The sequence below is a fragment of the Capricornis sumatraensis genome, chromosome 8, assembly GCF_032405125.1.
Source record: "Capricornis sumatraensis isolate serow.1 chromosome 8, serow.2, whole genome shotgun sequence".
Lineage (NCBI taxonomy): Eukaryota > Metazoa > Chordata > Mammalia > Artiodactyla > Bovidae > Capricornis > Capricornis sumatraensis.
In genome coordinates, this window is record NC_091076.1 from 107,777,617 (window position 1) to 107,792,055 (window position 14,439).

Genomic DNA, 14,439 nt, shown 5'->3' on the forward strand with positions numbered 1-14,439 from the left:
GTATTTATAACCATGTAAGACTGGCAACCCACTCCAGTGTTCTTGCCTGGAGAATCCCAGGGACGGGGGAGCCTGGTGGACTGCCGTCTATGGGGAGGAGCAGCAGCAGCAAGACCAGGGAGGAGCCACCATCTTTCCCAGAGAGGCTGAGGGTCCTTTGCAGAGCTCTCCTAAACCTTCTTCTCCAAGATGCACAAAGTTCTCCAAAATGCCCTTTCTCTAATGTGGTGTTTAGTCGCCAGCTGTGTCTGACTCTTTGTGATCCCGTGGACTGTAGACCGTCAGGCTCCTCTGTCCTTGAAATTCTCCAGGCAAGAATACTGGAGTGGGTAGCCATTCCCTTCTCCAGGGGATCTTCCTGACCCAGGGATCCAACCTGGGTCTGCCACATTGTAGGCAGATTCTTTACCATCCAAGCCACTAGGGAAGCCCTTCTCCAAAGAGGGGTCTGGAGCTCTTTGGAATCAAATGTCTCCTTGCTGATGGATCCCCCAAAAGCCATGATGGTCCTTTCCCCACCAGGGAGTTTGCACTGAACACAGTGTGTTGGGTCAACTACGGAGAAGGAGCGATGGTTCTGGAGCCCACTTGGGGTTTATTTTTTAGCGAACAGTTAATTCACCAGAGATGAGCTCATGTTGATGAAACAGTCGTCTGTCCTTTTATAAAATAGAGGCGCTGACCTGGTAGGTGGACATTTTAATCTTATTGGAGATCCAAGCTCCACTGACGCAGAGTAGAAGTTATTATCATACTTAGCTATTTGGAACAAGCAGTGTTTTAGTGGGTGGTTTGCTTAATAGGATGAGAAATCTTTAGCTAATAGAGAACCCATTTCTTCTTCTGATGTACATTTAATTTTTTACCAATTATGCAGACCTATTTGTTTCCCCGTTGTAGCAAAGCAATTGATTATTCATAAGCATCAAAGCTAAAGCATGGATGACTTCCAGTGCCTGGGAAAATGTGCAGACTTAAAAGACAAGGGATCTAGTCAGCCTTCTTACACAGCACAGAGCCTCTGATGCTCCTGTGGATTGTGGGTTATTAGAATGATAAATGGAGATATAGCTATTATAGTTACTAAGGTTGTAAATAAGGTTTTTCTCGGTTGTGTCTGACTCTTTGCAACTCTATGGACTATAGCCTTCCAGGCTCCTTCTGTCCATGAAATTCTCCAGGCAAGAATATTGGAGTGGGGTGCCATTCCTTTCTTCAGGGGATCTTCTTGACCCAGGGATCGAACCCGGGTATCCCACGTTGCAGGTGGATTCTTTACCATCTGAGCCCCGATTAAGGTTTTCACCGTGTTTCTTAAACTCCAGATGTGTCTCTGCCTAAAGGTTAGTAACTAAGCATAATAAATACTTCAGTGATCTTTCCATGAAGCTTCCTTGGTCTGTCATGGAATCTTTTCCTATCCTGACTTATACACGACCCACGTAGCACATCCTTGAAAGACTTCTCGCTGAGACAAACATGTGGCTGCTTTCAGAGGAGAGTGCAGTCACATTTGGGCCAATTTCTCCCTCACCTGGAACTCGGGCCCAAAATTGGGCACAGATAGGACTGTAGGTTAAAATACAAGATACCCAGTCAAAATCAACTTTCAGATCAACAATCAGAACTTTTTAGCATAAGTATACCCCGTACGGTATTTGGGATATACTTATACTGAAAGGCTTTGTTTTATCTGAAACTCATTTGCAGCTGAGCAGCACCTTTTTTATTTGCTAAATCCAGAAGCTCTCGAAAGGGTCCTGTCCACACGAAATATTCTTGCTGCACAGGAAGACCTTGTTTCATTGAACTTTGCAGATACTGCTTTTTTTTTCTTTTAATAAATTGAAGGTTTGTGGCAACTCAATGAAAATATTCACATTGCACCCAAATCTTGGAGAAGGAAATGGCAACCTCCTCCAGTACTGTCGCCTGGAGAATCCCAGGGACGGAGGAGCCTGGTGGGCTGCCGTCTATGGGGCCGCACAGTCAGACACAACTGAAGCGACTTAGCAGCAGCAGCACCCAAAGCTGTGCTAGAACGTTGCTAGCGGCCTCTTTAAACTGTTTGTTGTTGAGGTATAGTTGATCTACAGTGTTGTGTTTAATTTCTGCTGAACAGGAAAGTGGTTCAGTTAAACATATATACGCATATGTAGGTATATATATACATCCTCTTGCATATTTTTCTGTTTTATTTTATCACAGGTTACTGAATACAGTTCCTTGTGCTCCGCAGTAGGATTTTGTCGTTTGTCCATTCTCTGTATAATAGTCTCCACTTGCTAATCCCAAGCCCCTAATACATCCGTGCCGCCGCACCGCCACCCTGGCAACCACTGGTCTGCTCGCTCACGTCTGGGAGTCTGGTTCTGTTTCATAAGAACGTTCGTTTGTGTCCTGGTTGAGACTCCACCCATTAGGGACATCATGTGCTATTTGTCTGTCTCTGTCTGACTTCACTCAGGATGATGATCTCTAGGTCTGTCTGTGTTGTTGCAAATGGCTTTATTTCGTTCTTTTTAACGACTGCGTAATACTCCATCGCATATATGCGCCACACCCTCTGTACGCATCCCTCCGCTGATGGGCATTCCGGTGGTTTCCGTGTCCTGGCTATGGAGGCTAGTGTCGCTGTGAGCATAGAGGTGCATGCATTTTGCTGGACTGTGGTTTTGTCCAGCAGTTTTTCTTAAGGGCACTTTTCTGTCCTGAGGAATGTCAGAGAGGAATTTAGTAAGTGGAGGCTGAAATTTCAATGTGAGCAACTGGATCCTTTTGTCTGATTTATAATAATACCCGCTGTTCCCAACTCCATCCTATTACTCACTGACACGCATAAGTGGATCACAGGAAAATTACTCATGTCTCTAAGGAATTGTCTAATCCTATTCACATTCCTTAAAGAGACCTCCTCTGAACAGAGGACCTTGCACAAAGGAGGAAAGTAATATGTGTGGAGCCATAAGAAATGTCCACTTTGATTTGCAGTCAGAGGGGAAATGTCATTTCCCCCGTAAATGGATACATTTACTTTTAAATGAAAAATACTCAGGCTGACTGAAAAAAACGGCATGATGAAAACTTGCAGACCCTGCTCAGAGGACTATAAATGGAGTGGCCTTTCCGGAAATTAGTTAGACCAACCCGTCAAGGTCCTTGGATCAGCAGTTCAGCCTCTGGGAATTTGGTTCAAATTGCTGATTTGTTTATATAGGTTAAAGGTTCTGCAGTGATATTTTTAGGGAAAAGAAAAATTTAGGAATAGCCTAAATGCCCAGTGGTTTGAGAAGGTGAACAGTAATTTGTACCGCTTAAAATACTTCTAAGGGTTTTAATCATATGGGGGAAATGTTTGTGTTGTGTTCAGTGGGAGTAAAAATAGTCTGCGGTTGTATAATGTGATCACCCCAGTTACGTCAAACCACTTGAAAAAGTGTGGAAGGAAATACAGCAAACTCAAAAAAATTTTTTTTCAGCTGATGTGATTTCAATTTTCTTCTGTATTCTTGTAGGTTTCCCAAGGTTGCTTAAGACTACATTTGTACCTTTAGAAATGAGGTTATTGGGAGGAGAGTTTGTACTGGGGGGTCCTTGCCCAATGGCAGGATGGATTGAATGGCTAACCAGCCCTGCCTTGACCAGTTAAAACCATTAAACATATTAAATTGATGACATCCTGGTTTTATGCTGGGATATTTGCAGCCGATGTGACGCTATTTCCGTGGGGCTCTGGGCGATCTAAAGACAGTCCTGGGTGAGTGAGCGTGTAAGGAATTTCTTCCAGGAAAGGCATGAGCATCTTTTTTCCTTCCGTTTCCTCTTGTCTCTTGATCAGCGATAGACTGCATTCTGTCACCCATCTGCAGCACACCCACCTTCCCAGTTCCTCACAGCTGAGTCACCTTTCAGGTGCCCGACAGGCTCCAAAGACGCCACTGAAGGCGAAATGTTGAAGGGTCAAAATCTTCCTCTGCATTTGAAAATCCTTTTTTTCTCCCTGAAACCACCAGGACTTTCTTCCTCCCGCCACGATCCAAAGCTAGGAATGAGTCTGTCTGGTTTATCGCTCCATCTCCAAGGCCGTCTCTCCTTTCTTTGGAAATGGAAGCAGAAGTTAGCCTGAAGAGGTGGTACTTACTGAAAGATGGAGAGGGAGCCCTGGGTCAGTGAAAGGAATCTTCTCTGGTTTATTTTCAAATGCGTCTCTCTTGCATTTGCATTTGTGGAAGGCGTGTGACACACCGCATCTCTGTTGCAGTTCAATTTCAGGAAACCAGTTGTTGGCCAGGAGTAATTTATGAGCAAGCGAGTAAGCACCGGCATGTTTAAGGATCTTCTGCACGGAGATTCCCCATCTCCCACCGTTTGCAGTAGGAGTTGTTGTTGTTGTTTTTAAGTATTATTTATTTATTTATTTATTTGGCTGAACCAGGTCTTAGTTGCAGCGTGTGGGATCCAGTTCCCTGACCAGGGATTGAACCCTGGGCCCCTTGCACTGGGAGCCGGGGTGTTAACCACTGGACCGCCAGGGAAGTCCCAGCAGTAGGAGCTTTTCCTCACTTGCTCTGCCTCCTGGGGTAGGCCAGCCCTTTAACGTGATCCAGGGGTGTGTATGAACCGTGAAGCTGGAAAAGGGTTAGTGCCTGCAGTGAAGGAGGAACTTTCCTGGGGTGGATGGAAGGGAGCTGGAGGAGTACGCCCCCATGTGGCGAGGGGGAAGCACTGCGCCTCTTAACATCCGGGAAACAAAGAGCAATGACTCAAACTTAAATAAAAAAGGAAAAGGATAGACTTGGGACTAAACAAAACTGCCCTGCAGCCATTAAAAACTAGAGTCCCAGAGGCTAAGGCATTTAGGAAATATTTCTGAGGTTTTAAATGAAACAAGTGGAGTATGAAACTGTTTACTAAGATGTGTAAGCCACATACACACTGCTGTATTTAAAATGGATAACCCAAGAGGGCTTCTCCGGTGGCTCAGCGGTAAAGAATCCACCTGCCAATGCAGGAGACGCGGTTCAGTCCCTGGGTGGGGAAGATCCTCTGGAGGAGGAAATGGCAGAGCACTCCAGTGTTATTGCCTGGAAAACTCCGTGCACAGCGGAGCCTGGCGGGCTACAGGCCACAGTGTCGCAGAGTCGGACATGACTGAACACAGGCATAGCACAGCAAGGATTTAGGGAGAAGGAGTTTCTTCCAGGGACCTGAAGCTTTCTGTGTTTAGCGGATGAGAACTTGCCCACTTGTGCTAATTCAACCAGATCATCTCCAGTAATATCTTAGGGACATTTCTAAAGCTCTTGTGGCTGTTCATCTATTAATTAGTGTTCCTTTTATTCTCTGGTGGCCGAACGTCCATCTCTGGGCCTATTATTGATGGATTTGGTCAGTTACATCATCACAGAGGCAGCAAACATCCTGTCCCTGCTGAGTCTGGGCCCATGGGGGACGAAATGAAGGTTACCGTGGCATTTATCTAGCAAGATGAAATCTGTCTGAGGGCCTTGAATCCGTAAGGACTCATTGTTCCAAAATCGTCCTTGTATTTTTTTTTTTTTTTTAAACTGGAAAGATGATAGAAAGTCCCACCTTAGTTTCTAAAGCATCGGTGATGGAAAGTGATTCAGAGCCTGTGATCTGAGGACATCAGGCCCTTTCACGGGGGAGGAGGTCACACCCCGAGGGGAGGGGGCTTATCTCCTCTCCCCGCAACTTCCCCAGCTTGTGCCAAGCAGACCCGGCTCCATTTTTTTGCTGTACAGTATGGTGTGTTGGTACAAGCATCACGTCCCTTGTTTGGGGGAGAAGAAAGCAGGGGACAAAATGTGTGCAATAAAGTCACCTCGTGATTCAGCTGGAAAAGGGAGCCTTGGTCTGGTCGGTCTGTTCCCTGTGGTCCTCATTCTCACATTTAGCAATGGGGTGCCTCCCCCAGAAGGATGAAGAGCGGGGAGGCAGGCTGAGCCCCGGCTTTGGGCCCCTTCTCAGTGTGGATGCGTAGATGCTCGAGTTTAAATTTTTAAAACAATGGGTTTTGATGATGGGCAACTTTGAAGTCTTTCCACCTTCCTTAAAGGATTGTAACCCAGTGTCCCTGGCTTGGTGTTAATAAATATATCCTACTGACAGCGGCTTTATACTTAAACCAGTAGATCGAACGGGTTAATAGTGTCTTCACGGTTTCAGGTTTGTCGACGAGCGGGAGTGATTATAGATATGAGGTTTCCACGGAGCCTTTTCTGCCGCTGGTGATGCAAGCTCACTGGGTCTCTCTGAACTTAAGTGTCTTGGATTTCAAGTTCCTAAATGTCACTGCGGTGACTGGCTTTGCTATGCTTTCGGGCTTCCCTGGTGGCTCAGACGGTAAAGAATCTGCCTGCAATGCAGGAGACCCAGGTTCGATCCCTGGGTCGGGAAGATCCCCTGGAGAAGGGAATGGCAACCCACTCCAGTATTCTTGGCTGGAGAATCCCAGGGACAGAGGAGCCTGGGGGCGGGCTGCGGTCCATGAGGTCGCAAAGAGTCGGACATGACTGAGCGACTAACACACATTCTTGCGAGCAAAGGGATAGCTCACCACGCCACCCCCGGCTCCCAGTCAACCGCGGGGCCCTGGTTAAGAGGTGGCTTCTGGAGGCAAAGGACCCAGCTTGGCTCCTGCATCCAAGATGGACTCGGGACTTGGAATTCAGGACTGTGACTTGGAACCAGGTGCTCTACCTCTCGGTTCTTTAAGTTCCTCGTTTGTTGAAGGGGATCGTCTCTACCTCATGGGGCTTTTTGAAGGAAGGAGGATTTGTTGAGACTAAGTGTTCAGTATTACCCACCATGTCACTGGTGAGGTTTTTCATTCCTAAACCCGACATTGGCTGTTTCTTCAGCAAAACGTCCTTCCCCTTTGCCGAATCCTGCTTGAAAAGTGCCCAGACCTCTCCTCTCCCAGGAAATTTCACGGGTCGACCCCTAATCCCATGCCGGGCTCAGCTGTTGCCTCCGTTAAGGGGTCACCCTTCATCCGCGGTGCTGGCATCTTACTAGACAGAGTGTGAAGATTTAACCAGCCTTCCCAGGAGAGGCGAGAACATTCACAGCTGGGGACGCACCCTTCCTCTCGGTGATGATTTATCTGGACTAATGTTCCTCATTGCAGGCTTATTAGCGGCTGTTATCAAATGCTGGCTTATTTACCTTTCCCGGCACATCAGGCGCTTGCACCCTCCCGTTTCCCACCAGGGAGAAGCAGCCACAGCCGCGCTCACACTTCGGCGAGGACCCCGAGGCGAGGCGCGCATCCTCGTCTCGGTGCATCCTCGTCTCGGTTCATCAGACTTTACACCTCTCGACGTTCCTGTCACACACGTGTTTGGTGCTGGAATTTGCTCACGAGGCCCCCAGCTCCACTGCTGTCTGTGTGTCCCTTGCAGGAGACCCAGAGTCGGATCCTTCTGTGACGGGGACAGGAATGAGCATGGGCCCCCCGTGCTTGTTTGGGACAGTGCACTTCAGTCCCTTTGATTCGAGGGCGTGGTCCGTGTCCAACCATCTGTCCTTCCTGAAGTTATGAAAATCCCAAAGGGAAGAGTTATTTGCTTTATTTTGTCTCTATCAACTGCCACCAGAGAGCATCCCTGTTGGGGCTGTGTGTTCAGAGGGGAGTCTGGGCGTCCAGGGTGTCCACTGACCGGCCCCAGAGAGAGCTGAGTGCCCCGCATCACTGCATAGCTTCCTTTTTGCCCTGCACTCAGGTCTGGTTGCTTGTGACTTTGGTGTTTATGGACTTAAAAGCCTACGTGTTTTGTTCAGTTCCACGACAAGCCTCTGTAGCCTGAGTTATCAGGTATTGTAAACAATTTAAAAAAAACAAAAACAAAAAACGAGCTGTGCCGAGAAGCACACATCTGTGCATACACACACAAAGACGATCTAATATCGGAGGCAAGAAAGATGGTACTAGACTTCCCCGGTGGTGCAGTGGATAAGAATCCGCCTGCCAGTGCAGGGGACTCGGGTTCGATCAAAACTGGGCTGTTGGGCCTCCCTGGTCTCGGTGGACATCCCAACGACAGGACCTGATGGCCTGTCTGCATCATCCGTGTCAGGGTCTGCAGGCTCAGATGATGGAGAGACTCTCCTTTCCATCTGTGCCACCGCAGGTTTAAGATTTGATCAAGACCCTCCTCCTCCAGGAAGCCTCCCTGATAGGTAAGGGGCTGCGAACCACAGCCTGTATTCTCTGTCTCCGTCTTGCTCTCCCGTATTTCAGAGCCGGGCAGTTTGCCTCCATTAGGAATCAGATAAATCACCCATGGATATTTGGGATAATCTGGGCATTTGGGAAAACATGAGTATTTGGGATAATCTGACCCTAAGAACAGAGTAATGAATGAAGGCGTGGAGGACCAGATGGCTGCATGTACAAACCATTAGGAAGCGAGAAAATAGACCTCGTCCGGTAGCGCAAGCTCCCCCTCGCCGCTGCTTGTCCGAATCCTGACGTGCCTTCTTTCTAACGGCTCTCTCTTTATGCCCCTCTCTTTCTGCTCAGACAAGAGTGAGAACGGCGAGGCGTATCAGAGGAAGAGGCCCGTGGCCGCCGACCTCGCGGAGGGCCCCGCCGCCCCCGGGCCGCCTCGGGGCAGTGCGGCGCAGCCCGGCGGCAGCAGCTGGAGGCGGATCGCGCTGCTCATCCTGGCCATCACCATCCACAACATCCCAGGTGAGAGCCCGCGCGAGCGTCCGCAGGGGGAGCATCTCTGTCGGCTCGGCGACTTGAAGAGGGGCTTGGGCAGCTGTGGTGCGGGTCCTTTCTCCAGCGGTCCCCAGCCTTCTCGGCACCTGGGACCGGTTTAGCGGAAGACCGTTCTTCCGTGGACCGGGGCTGTGCGGATGGTTTGCGGATGATTCGAGTGCGCCGCGTTTCTTGTGCACTTTATGTCTAATCTAGGGCTGCGCTGATCTGACGACAGGTGCCCGTCTCTGGCCGGAGGCTGGGGACCCCTGCTCCAGGGGGCTGTCGGGGAGGGAGCGCCAATCTTTCCTGAGTTTCTCCTTCGGGTTGCTGGCTCCGGATTGGTCATCGTATGTTCCAACTTCCTGTTCCAGTTACTGCAGACAATTTCACTCTAGTGTCCACCTCTGAGTTCCTTTCTTCACATATTTGATACCAAGTTATTTGGGCACAGATTCATTAGCTGTTGCCTCTCGTAAACATGGAATATCTCTGGCTTTTCTTAAAGCTTTAAATTTTTTAAAAATGTTTGTTTATTTCTGGCTGTGCTGGGTCTTAGTTGTGGCACGCGGGCTTAGGGATCAAACCCACATCGTCTGCACTGAAGGGCAAGTTCTTAACCACCGGACCACCAGGCAGGTCCCCCCTGATGCTCTGTTAAAGTATTGAATTCAGTATCGCTTTACACTGATGTTTGTCTTACCTGCTTCCTTCCTGGGGGCATCTTTCGGAGATATCCCTGTCGTTACCAGGTCCAGGTTTGTACTGCTCACTGCACGGCAGGTCAATAAATCAAGAGGTGAGTTGTTGGGACAAGGAATAGCAACTTCATTCGGGAAGCCAGCAAACCAGGAGGATGGTGGACTCATGTCCCAAAGAACCATCTTGCCTGAGTTAGAATTCAGGCTTCTTTTATACTGAAAGGGGAGAGAGTAAGGGCGAGCATTTGTTTCCTGGTTCCGGTCAGCCTCCGGGGGGATGTGTCCCTTCCTCCTCCTTGCAGTCGTTCACAGGTGAGCCTGGTCAGGATGCTCATCACCTGAGACGCAGGGTTCCCAAAGATGGGCCAGGCAGATTAATAACCTGCACTCCCTGCAGAGGAAGCCCAGAATCTTAACCGCTGGGCCATCAGAAAAGTCCTGTGTTATGTATGATTTAAGCTTACAGGCACATCCCTTTAGTGACTGACTTAGAATACAGAGGTTTCTCCCGATTGCATTGCAGTCCTTTCCTTTTTAGCATTTTGAACCAATTTGTTTCATGTCTTTGGATTTATTTTCATTGAAAAAAAAAAACTTGTTGGTGTTCTATTTAAAAAATAATATGTTTTATATAGAATAACTAGAAAAGACAGATAAACATACAGAAGATATTAAAAGCCAAATTGAGGGATGCTGGGGAACCCCTTGTGTTACATTTTGGAATTCCATCTCTGAAGTGAAGTAAAGTGGAGTCGCTCAGTCGTGTCCGACTCTTTGCGACCCCATGGACTGTAGCCTACCAGGCTCCTCAGTCCATGGGATTTTCTAGGCAAGAGTACTGGAGTGGAATGCCATTTCCTTCTCCAGGGGATCTTCCCGACCCAGGGATCGAACCCGGGTCTCCCCACATTGTAGACAGATGCTTTACCATCTGAGCCACCAGGGATAGTTTATCTTGACAAATGGCTTGAGCTCTCTGAATCTCAGTGTTCTCATCTATAAAGTGGAGATAATGCTATGACTGAGATGACTGGGCTATTCTTTACAAAGTGAACTACACTAATTTTGATAAATAAGATTATATGTGTATATACACAGTATATACAGTATTTGGGCCATCTGAACATGTGAAAGTGGAAGCTGTTATTAGCATTAATAATGCTCCTGATTCCTTCAATCTTTTTTTGAAAGTATTTATTTAACTTCGTTTCTGGTTGTGCCGGGTCTGGGTTGCAGCGTAGGCGCAGTAGTTTCTGGCGCACGGGCTTAGTTGCCCCGAGGCGTGTGGGATCTTCGTACCCTGACTGGGATGAATACCCCCACCTGCACTGGCAGGTGGATTCTAAACCACTGGGCCTCCAGGGAAGTCCCCTCACTCCTTCAGTCATGGATTCTGAAACGTTCTGATTCATCTTTCGTAGTTTTGAAGCTCAAGTTTGAGTGATAACCTTGTTCAGGGATCAGCCCCAGGTGATATATTACGTGAGTCCTTGCAGAGTTCATAATGTCACCCTGTTACCCCAACACAGGAGGGAAGGCTGCTCTAGGCAGAGCTTGCCAGGGGCACATATTTCTCCTTGAAGCCCTTGTGAATACTGTTATCTTCTGGCTTCAGTCTGTGGGAGAAAAGACCACAGCCAAACCGAGTTTATCCCTCGGGGGGTAACTTGAAATTCTTTTGCTTGTGCAATGAAGATTTTTTGGGGTCATTTTTAAAGAAGGGAAATTTCAATATATTATGTATTCCAGTATACACACACACTCACGCACACACACACACACGCGCGCGCACACACACGCACACACACATGTATGTATATGTGTATGTGTGTGCTCAGGCACTCAGTGGTGTCCGACTCTTTGTGACCCCATGGACTGTAGCCCCCCAGGCTCCTCTGCCCATGGGATTTCCCAAGCAAGATTACTGGAGTGCATTGCCATGCCTTCCAGGGGATCTTCCCAACTGAGGATCAAACGTGCGTCTCCTGCATTGGCAGGTGGATTCTTTACCACTGCACCACTTGGGAAAACCTTATATGTGTGTGTGTTTGTTTCTTTATATACATATATCTGTGTGTGTACAGACATGAAATGTGTTGAAAGACCAAGTGTCTAATTACTTTTTAGGCTCAGGTTTTCCTCTAGACGAGAAGTATTTTCCTCAAGTATTTCTATCCTGATCTTAGGAATGTCTATCCTATGATCATATAGGCTGATTGGCCTCCTTTTATTTTCAGCCTCTGTTTCCCTCTCATTTCCCTCTTGGCTTTTTCCCTTTGGGTAGAAGTCAAGATTTTGCCCCAAAACAGTCAGCTATTTTGATTGTTTTCCTGGCGCTTGCTATTCAGTATGGATTGAGATGATATCTTATGTGGAACCCCCAGGCACAAATCGGACCAAAGTGGGTTTGCCCCCGTGGAAAGATCTGGTCACACTCACCCCTAGTATTATTTTTAATTAATTAATTTTAAAATTAATTCATTTGTTTGGCTGTGCCAGGTCTTAATTTCAGCATGCAGGATCCTTAGTTACAGCATGTAGAATCTAGTTCCCTGGCCAGGGACCGAACCTGGCTCCCCTGCTTCGGGCACGCATGGTTGTAGCCACTGGACCTCTGAGGAAGTCCCACACTCCCAGTATCTTGACGAGCCCACTGGGAGACTGAAGGCTCTGCAGAGGGCAGTGCCCAAACCTCCACAGACATGTTCAACCTGTTAACTGCAGGTTGGAGTTAACAGGTTGAACACGTTATTAGAGAAGAGCATTCTGGGTTCACTTCTCAATCCTTGGAGAAGAGAATTATGCTTGTGCTGTCTTTGCAGTCACAGTAGTTAGTGGCTTTCTTTCTGCCACATAAGATTCCTTGTTTAACCAGTTGAAAAAGAATAAAGATCTAAATATAAATAGATGTGCTTCCCAAGACTCCAGTGGGGCCCAATCCCAGAGTCTCAAGCTCCTGACTTCAGTCCAAAGGAAAATTCACACACCCACCAGCACCTTCTGGCAGCTTCATCCCCTTTGATGAGCACCGTCTCAAGAGCTTCTCTGTCACCAACCTACCTTTGGAAAGGTCCCTTCTTTAACACTTGCCTTCATGGTTTATTAAAAATTTAACTAGAGCTTTGATGTTCCCGGAGACTCTGGGTTTTAAGATAGATTTTCACAGTGACTAAATGGATAATTGATTTTTTTGAAGTTTTTTTGTCTTGGCTGATTCAGTTTTACGTGTCCTGGGGATGACATTTTGTTTTAAAAAATTGTTTTTTTAAATGTGGGCGTCGAAAGCTTGTTAGCGTGTGTGCTGTCTCCCAGAGGTTCCTGGAGCTTGAGAACGCACACAGGTTCGTGAGCGCACACCCAGGGCACTTGGGTTCATATTTAAGGCACAAGTGCAAGGATAAAAGCATCCTTAAACATCTGTGGCTCACAGTCCTGCGGAGACTCTGCTGAGAGCTGTGGACCCTCTTGGAAGAGACAGTTGCACGCAAACCCGTTTGCAGGCAGTTTGGGGTGTTCACAGGCTTCCCTGGTGGCTCAAACAGTAAAGAATCTGCCTGCAATGCAGGAGACCCGGGTTCGATCCCTGAGTTTGGAAGATTCCCTGGAGAAGGGAGTGGCTACCCACTCCAGTATTCTTGCCTGGAGAATCCCACGGACAGGGGAGCCTGGCAGGCTACCGTCCCTAAGGTCACGGAGAGTCAGACATGACTGAGGGACTAACACTTCCAGTTCCTTTGGGTGTTTACGGACCTCACGAAGGCCACCCACAACTCCAGAGTAGGAAGGACCCCCTGCTTTAGAGAAACAAACTGTCCAGCTGGGCAGGCGCTTAAATGTTTCCGGAGTAAAGGGTGATGACTGATGGAGGCCAGTAGACCTGAGCCCTGCCGGCCCAAAGCGGGGATGCAGAGACCCCCGAGGGGAGGGGCGTCTCCGCACTTCACAGTCCGTCTCTGGCTCAGCCTGCGGAGCTGAGTCCTTTGGAAAATGATCTCCCAAGGAAACCGGCACGTTTTCTGTGAACGCGACCCCACTCTGTAGCCTCAGGAGCTCCCTGTGTCTTGAACGGGCTTCTCCTGCAGTGCTAGATACACTCCAGGGCTCAGAGCCTTCCAGAGATTCCCAGGCCTTCGGAAAACAGGCTGCCGCTCTGTGTCAGAGTGGAATTAAAAATCAGCCAGCCATTGAGTTTCTATTAATCTCTTTTCATGAGTAGCTTATGGTCTTTGTACCGAGAAAGTTAAATTTAGAGCTTAAAGGGATTCTAGAAGTTATCTCATTCAAGCACTGCTCCATTTGAAAATTTGGTGGTTGGCGGAGGGAGGGGGTGCTAAGGGATCACGGTGGTTCCTTCCAGCACTGGCCTTGAACGAGTCAGTGAAAACTAAGTAGCATTAATACTTGATTATTTTTGGTTAGTTGCTCAGTCATCTGTGACTCTGCAACCCCATGGACTGTGGCCCACCAGGCCTCTCTGTTCATGGGACTTCCCGGCAAGAATAGGCTGCCACTTCCTTCTCCAGGGCTCTTCCTGACCCAGGGGTCGAACGTGCATCTCCTGGATTGGCAGGCGGGTTCTTTTCCTCGGAGCTACCAGGGAAGCCCAGCCCATTACTAGTCCCGTTTATTTCACAGCGTTCGCCGCTCCTTTCTGGGTGACACCCCTCCCTCCCACATCCTGCATCTGCTCCTGTCTTGACGGTTATTGCTCTCGATGGCAGTTATTATTATGTATTTATTTCCCCCTCGTAAATGGAGCTTCTTAAAAGACGGCCTGTATCGTCTTCTCTTTTTTTCAGAAGCAAAGGAAAATATTATTACTTTTTTGAGGGGTAGATGATTAACAACGTTGTGATCGTCTCAGGTGAACAGTGAAGGGACTCAGCCATACACACGTTTCCATTCGCCCCCAAACTCCCCTCCCATCCAGGCTGCCACGTAACCCTGAGCAGAGTCCCCTGTGCTGTACAATAGGACCTCGTTGGTTATCCACTTAAAATAGCTCCT

The 14,439-nt window shown here is 48.1% G+C and overlaps 1 protein-coding gene across 1 annotated transcript in view; it reads left to right on the top strand.

The window, feature by feature from the left end:
* SLC39A11 (solute carrier family 39 member 11) overlaps positions 1-14,439 on the top strand; it is a 282,879-nt gene that overhangs the window by 169,803 nt on the left and 98,637 nt on the right. The window contains exon 6 of the mRNA XM_068977847.1: positions 8,549-8,719. Within this exon, the coding sequence (XP_068833948.1) occupies positions 8,549-8,719 (171 nt within the window). The remainder of the gene's footprint in view (positions 1-8,548; positions 8,720-14,439) is intronic.